The following is a 6,744-nucleotide window of genomic DNA, read 5'->3' on the forward strand; positions in this document are numbered from 1 at the left end:
CTTAAGCTATATTAGATGTATTGTTAAATTTGATCCATGCCTTTCATTGCTCATAATGCTGCTGATGTAACTCTTCAATTTAAAGGAGAAAATGTTCACTGTATCTAAGATAAGATAATTCAAAATTTTAATTGTTAGGTAACCTATTCATACAGTAGAAATGTTCAAAGTTTCTGCCTATTTTGGTTTTAATTAGTGTCATTTTTATCATATCAAAAATCAAAAAGTGCTAACAAAAGTATAACTGTTATTGTAGTATGTTTAACTAATTTTAACTTCTTATTTAAAGAGCTCACCTCTAGAAATATCTTGAATGACTTATTTATAACTGCTTATTGCTGCAGTTCTTACTTTGGAACTCTTTTGAAGGATTATATACACATCTTCAGATCTTTTCAGCTAACTAAGAAGAAATTTAATGCATTACAACATTTTTTCGAACAGGTGGGCTCAGTAAATTCTTTTTGACCCCTTAAAGGGATTGTATAAAGTTTTTCTAAAAAAATTTATCTGTATAAGAGACAATTTTCTTGCTATTCTACTCAAACTATGCATTTCAGGATGTCACTCTAGCAAAAGTCTGTAATAGTGACATAATAGAATGCTTATTTCTAGTGGAATTGCAAGAGCCACAGACATCAGGATGAAAATTGCAATGGTGCAAATTGATGATATCAGTGTCTAAGCTACACATAAAAAGTTAAGAAAACCTCTTCACAATCCCTTTAAGCCCTTTCTATACCAAGTTGAAACCAAAAACTGCATTTAAGTCTCTATCTTGCCATATTTAATCTACTGTTAGATGCTATGTTGGACTTTCAGCCAAGACCTATCAAATGGTTTTGGTTCTTACATTCAAAATTTATTGTGCTTGCTTTCATGTAGTGTTAAAAAATGTAATCCTTTGAAAACCGTTATTCAAAGAAAATCAATGCTCTCAGGTTTGGAGATGCAATAGGTGCTAGGTACTTTTGGAAAGATTATTGGTACTATGATAGGAGGATTGCACCTAGTATTTTGGAAAGAGTGGGCAAACCAGGTGTTATGGAAAGATTAAGAATACCAGGTGTCTTAGAAAGATTAAGCATACCTTATGTTTTTGGAAAGATCAACCACATCCTTTTTATATGCAATGTAATATAAACTACCTCCTAATATAATCAGTATTTATATCTCTACTGATTGGATATTATAATAGCATAGCATAATGCATCATGTTAAAATAGCATAGAATACTGGATCATGTTAAAATAGCATAACATACTGGATTATGTTATAATAGCATAGCATACTGGATTATGATATGATAGCATAGCATACTGCATTATGTCATATAGTCCAGCAAATTGCAAAATACTTGCATAACATATTGCATAAAACTTGCATAGCATAATGCTTCATACCATGTTATTATAGTATATTGCAAAATACCGGCATAGCATAATACATTATATTATGTTATAATAGTATAGCATTATACATTATGCATAGCATAAAACAACAAACATGCAATGTTATATATGAAATATGTTTCGTTTTAATAAAATTGCAATAAAATCTGTCTTTGTAATGCTAACATATTTCATGATAGCATAATGCTAAATATAGCATGAAATTTTAAAAATGACAACATATAAGAATATTAGCATAACATTGACAGCATGATAATTGATTTTGGTTTGTTGGATTTTGTAGAAATATCTTGTCAAATTTTTTTTATTAAATTAAGCAGCCAATGGGTTTGAAGTAGATATAATCTAAAGTTTATTGCTCAAATTGTATAGTATTGCATATGATATTATAGAATAACTTATAGTCTGTCAACTAATCTGAGAAACATCTAGGCATAGTGTTAAATTAACTTCATGATATTTTAAGGTATAATTAGTTTTTCTTAGTGTTAAAAAGGTCAAACTGGGTTACCAATAGGTTACATTCTACTGGTGAAAATCACCTTGATTTCACAAGGGTGGAAAAGCCAGTCAGTATTAAACATTTGATTCAGGATGTTGATATTCATGTTACTTAAAGGGATTGCAAAGAGGTTTTCTAAATTTTTTATGTGTATCACGGACACTGATAACTTCAACTTGCCCCATTCCAATTTTCATTCCAACGTCTGTGGTTCTTGCAATTCCACTAAAACTAACGCCTTTTATGATGTCAATAGAGGGGAACTGCATGAAAATTGGAATGGTGCAAATTGAAGCTATCAATGTCACCGATACACATAAAAAGTTTAGAAAACCTCTTTGCAATCTCTTTGGAGTAACAGTAGGTCCTTGACCAATTAAATTCAATGATTAAGGTAGTAGAAGGTGGTTGCTATTCACAGAAGGCACTGGCACAGGGTTGAAATTAATAAATAGTGTTAATAAAAATATCAGTCTGCAAGATCAAAGGATGTCAGACTGACTAAAATATCTTTGAAAATCAGATATTTACAAAATATTGTTGACAGACTTCAGGTTTATTTAGTTTTGACTCACCATGTTTGACTACAAATGTAAATAGTGAAATAGATTTTAACCAGCCTTATAATTTGTGATATGAATTTATATCTTCTAATATTCAAATATTCAATAGCTGCTTCTAGTTAGCTGCAACTTTACCGTACAGCTGCCATTGAAAGAAATATCAATTAGCAGCTGTCATTGAAATAAATATCAATCATCAGCTGTCATTGAAATAAATATAAATTGTCATCTGTCATTGAAATAAATATAAATTGTCAGCCGTCATTGAAATAAATACCAATTATCAGCTGTCATTGAAATAAATATAAATTGTCAGCCGTCATTGAAATAAATACCAATTATCAGCTGTCATTGAAATAAGTACCAATTATTAGCTGTCATTTGAATAAATATAAATTGTCAGCTGTCATTGAAATAAATAGCAATTATCAGCTGTCATTGAAAGAAATATCAATTATCATTTTGATGTTCTCTGATATTTTTCAGATATTTGAGTTTATGTGTTTGTTTATATAAAGGTTATGAACTTATGTGCTATATATGTGTATATATTATTGAATGTGTGGCTTTGTTATAAATATTTTTATATTGCATTTGTTATATTTATATCTGACAATTGATATACCCAGCCAAACTCAATGTTTTTTAACTCTAGCTTAGCAAAATATCATTTTGGCTGCATAATCATAAGATAATTTACTTTTAACATAAAGAATTCTAAAAGGGATTGTAAAGAGATTTCTAAACTTTTTATGTATATCGGGTACACTGTAGCAATATGCACAATTCCAGTTTACAGTCAGACATCCATTTAAACTAAGCTTGGATTTGGAATCCAATCCAATCTGAAAATTGGAATGGTGCAAATCGATATACATAAAAATTTAGAAAACCTCTTTACTATCTCTTTTAACCATTCTTATGATTAAGCTAATAATTCATTAGTTTAAAGCAGATTATTACACTGAAATCATATAATAAGTATCATTATTTCATTCCATTTATGCTTTTAGCTGTGATTTTTTTTATTATTATGTAATATTTCAGCTTCTATTGATGGCCTGGATTTTATATAGGATGTTTCCATTGATAACAGTGGCTCAACTATAATAGATGAGTGAGGGCCAGTTGATTTAAGTGGATTTGGGCCCCTTCCCCCTTTCTCTCCTGCAAGTCAATTTAATGCCTGTTAATCATGAATGATCTAAACATTTTCAGTCTGAGGTTGATGCTATTTAACCTTTTAGGTGCTTAATTGATACTTCTTTTTTTAATTGTGTGGTTTTTTTTGGGGGGTCCCTACGGTAGTTGAGCCACTGATTGATTAACCTTGAAATGGATCCCCCAAATTGTAGCGAGTTTACCTATTTTCTTTATCTTTCTACTCGAGACAAGCTGTGCAATGAGCACATGCCAATGATCAGAAGTTGTCTGAAGTAAAATCCTATTGGTTTTGTTACAATTTTAGTTGCTAGATTTTATTAGGTTACTAACTAGTAACATACAGTGTTCGTTGTGTCTTGTATGCTTGAATGGACCCAAATTTAGTTTTATTGGAATTATTCAAATTTTAAATCTCAATTTTTTTTTAAATATGCCGGTTTCATTTGCATGCTTATATTAAGAAAAAGAAAAAACTTTGATAATTTTAAAGGGATTGTAAAGAGTTTTTCTAATTTTTTTAATTTGTATTGGAGACACTGATAGCACCATTTTGCACCATTCCAATTTTCAATCAGACGTCCATGGTTCCTGCAATCCAACTATAGCTAAGTGTTTGATGACGTCACCAATCGCAAAAGGCCTTATGTGATAAAGAAGAATAGTGAATAGTGACGTCATTAAACACTTATTTTTGTGGAACTACGGGAACCACAGACGTCTGACTGAAAATTGTAATGGTGCAAAATGGTGCTATCATGGTCCCCGATATACCTAATAACAAATCTAGAACATCTCTTTACAATCTCTTTAAGAAACAAGACCCAATTTATTGTAGCATGTTATGAACTTACAATAAGGAAAAACGCTCCTTGTAATTACTCTTTAACGTCTGTACGAATTTCTCACTCACTTTGTATTTTTTAAATAAATTGCTCTCAAACATTGTGTATGATAATAAAATATTATTGAAGAAAACTACTTATTTTATTTTCTATAGTGAAGCAATGAATTTAAACCAATCAAAATAACATTGTTCGTAGTGATTTTATATTCTTATTCATTAGTTTCGTGTGTGTGTTCATATTTACAAAACAAAGTGTAAAAATGGCTACATTATTTAAGCCTGTTGATTGGCTGGTTAATAACATTGTGGGCTTAAACAAAATACCCCCGAACTTGCAGTGGTGGCCCCAGTGGTTTGCACCCCGATGGTATATACGTTTTTGTTAAAAAAGNGGGAGGGGGATGGNNGTTTTAGTGTGTAAATTGTTAAAGGGGGGACTGTATGACGAGTAAAGTACTAAGACAATATTTTATTTGGCGGGTGGACTACTGTGAAATACTGTGTTTAAACTTAGAAGCTAAATTCTGTGTTTTACATTAGGTCGATTTGACTTATATTATTGTATGCTGACTTATATTATCGTATGCTAACTTCACCAAAATACGAAATGTAAATTGCAAAAATTAACAAAAAGTATTTTACTGAAAGATTTGTAGATTGAAAACAATCCTTACCTTAAACTTGGTCTTGTAAACACTTGAATTTAGTTAAATAAACCAACACAAGTACTAATACTCAAAAATAATTGTCTTATATTCCTTTAGTAGGTTTCTTAAGTAAATAAACTCGTACAACTTTCAAATGTTACAGATTATATGACATTGAACAATTCTTTTCGTGGTATGAACACACACCTAGTTTAAAGCGAAGTTTGCACGTGCACAAATTTAAAGGGAGGGGGCAATGGTATGAGTTGTATTCACAGATCATACTGACACAAGCCACACCCTTCATATCGATACTGACATATTAGCCCCACCCTCAGCACGTGGTACAACAAACAAAACAAAATTGGAATCGCATTATCATTATCTATTATTGTCTGAGCGAAGTATAAAATCTTTTGATTTTTTTCTATTATTCTTATGAGAGTTGCAATAACAGCCTCAAAATAGTACTGTTAGTCTTGGAATGTTTTTGCGTTGATAAAAATATAAATATTATTATGAGCATCCATTATGTCTTCTAATTTTGTTTTAATTTTTCAAGTCTCTGTGCACTGAATCAGAGCGACAAGTTTAATATCATCTCCCACATTGTCCATCTTTTAAGACAAATTTTACCCACATCGTCAAAAAATAGAGAAAAAAAGGCCTATTTAGTTACTTAAATATTTATAACAAAAGAATAATGTAACAAACAACAATGGCAAAATAAAGCAAATGATTAAAACAAGAAAGCCACTCTCATATCTGTAAAACCTGTCAATCATGTTATAAGTAATTTATAGAACGTTTTCATTGGTTTACCGCCTCATTGGTTGATAATTGACATTGATTATTCATCTATATTTGGCAAAAAATCAATATAACGTGTTATCAGCTGATTTTCCAATGTCAATTATATACAACTATCCATTTTCTGACCAAAATCAAAGGGCTCGCAATGCACTTTTATGCACTTTTTGGAAAATCCTGGAGAAGCTCTGAATCAGAAATATAACTCTATGGAATTTTTGGGGTTTATTCTTTCAAACTCAAACTTTCACTGCGGCTCTACCATCTCGACGTAAGTCAAATAGATCTTCTTTTAGGAGAGTATAAAAAGCTAATATTGATTTTAAAATAAAATCGAACTTTCAAATTTCATTGTATTAATTACAGTGGCTCAACTACAACAGGGTCTTTTCCTATTTCTATAGATGTATTTTCTGTATATTGTACTAGTGTCTCAAGAAAAGACAACTCGTCTTTTTAATTTTCTAAAACGGATAAATATGGACATACATGGATTTGAAGGCTCAAATTTCGACGGTGAGCTGTGAACACTATTAGTGATTGGCTTAGCTACAAAATCACCGCTTCTGATTGGTCAAAAAACAAAATAGCGCATATGTCGCTTTAATATATGAGTAAAAAAATAATATTACAATGCGGATAAATGACCGAATTTACCAAAATGATTTATCATAAATAAATATAAGTTTTGAGGAAAAAAATGACTATAAATTAGCATAAGTTCTTCTGGCTTTAACAAAATCAGATACAACTTGATGAAGATTGATGTAGTCCTCCTAAAATAGAGTTATCAATCATTATC

The 6,744-nt window shown here is 30.6% G+C and overlaps 1 protein-coding gene across 1 annotated transcript in view; it reads right to left on the reverse strand.

Moving 5' to 3' along the window:
* Window positions 1–6,375: 6,375 nt before the first annotated feature.
* The window catches only part of LOTGIDRAFT_174477 (hypothetical protein), a gene marked incomplete at both ends in the record, with an annotated part of 18,415 nt that continues 18,046 nt past the window's right edge, over window positions 6,376–6,744 (reverse strand). Inside the window, one exon of the mRNA XM_009053059.1 lies at window positions 6,376–6,406. Coding sequence (XP_009051307.1) covers window positions 6,376–6,406 — 31 coding nt within the window. The remainder of the gene's footprint in view (window positions 6,407–6,744) is intronic.

Source organism: Lottia gigantea, assembly GCF_000327385.1.
Source record: "Lottia gigantea unplaced genomic scaffold LOTGIsca_198, whole genome shotgun sequence".
In the NCBI taxonomy this organism is placed as follows: Eukaryota; Metazoa; Mollusca; class Gastropoda; family Lottiidae; genus Lottia; species Lottia gigantea.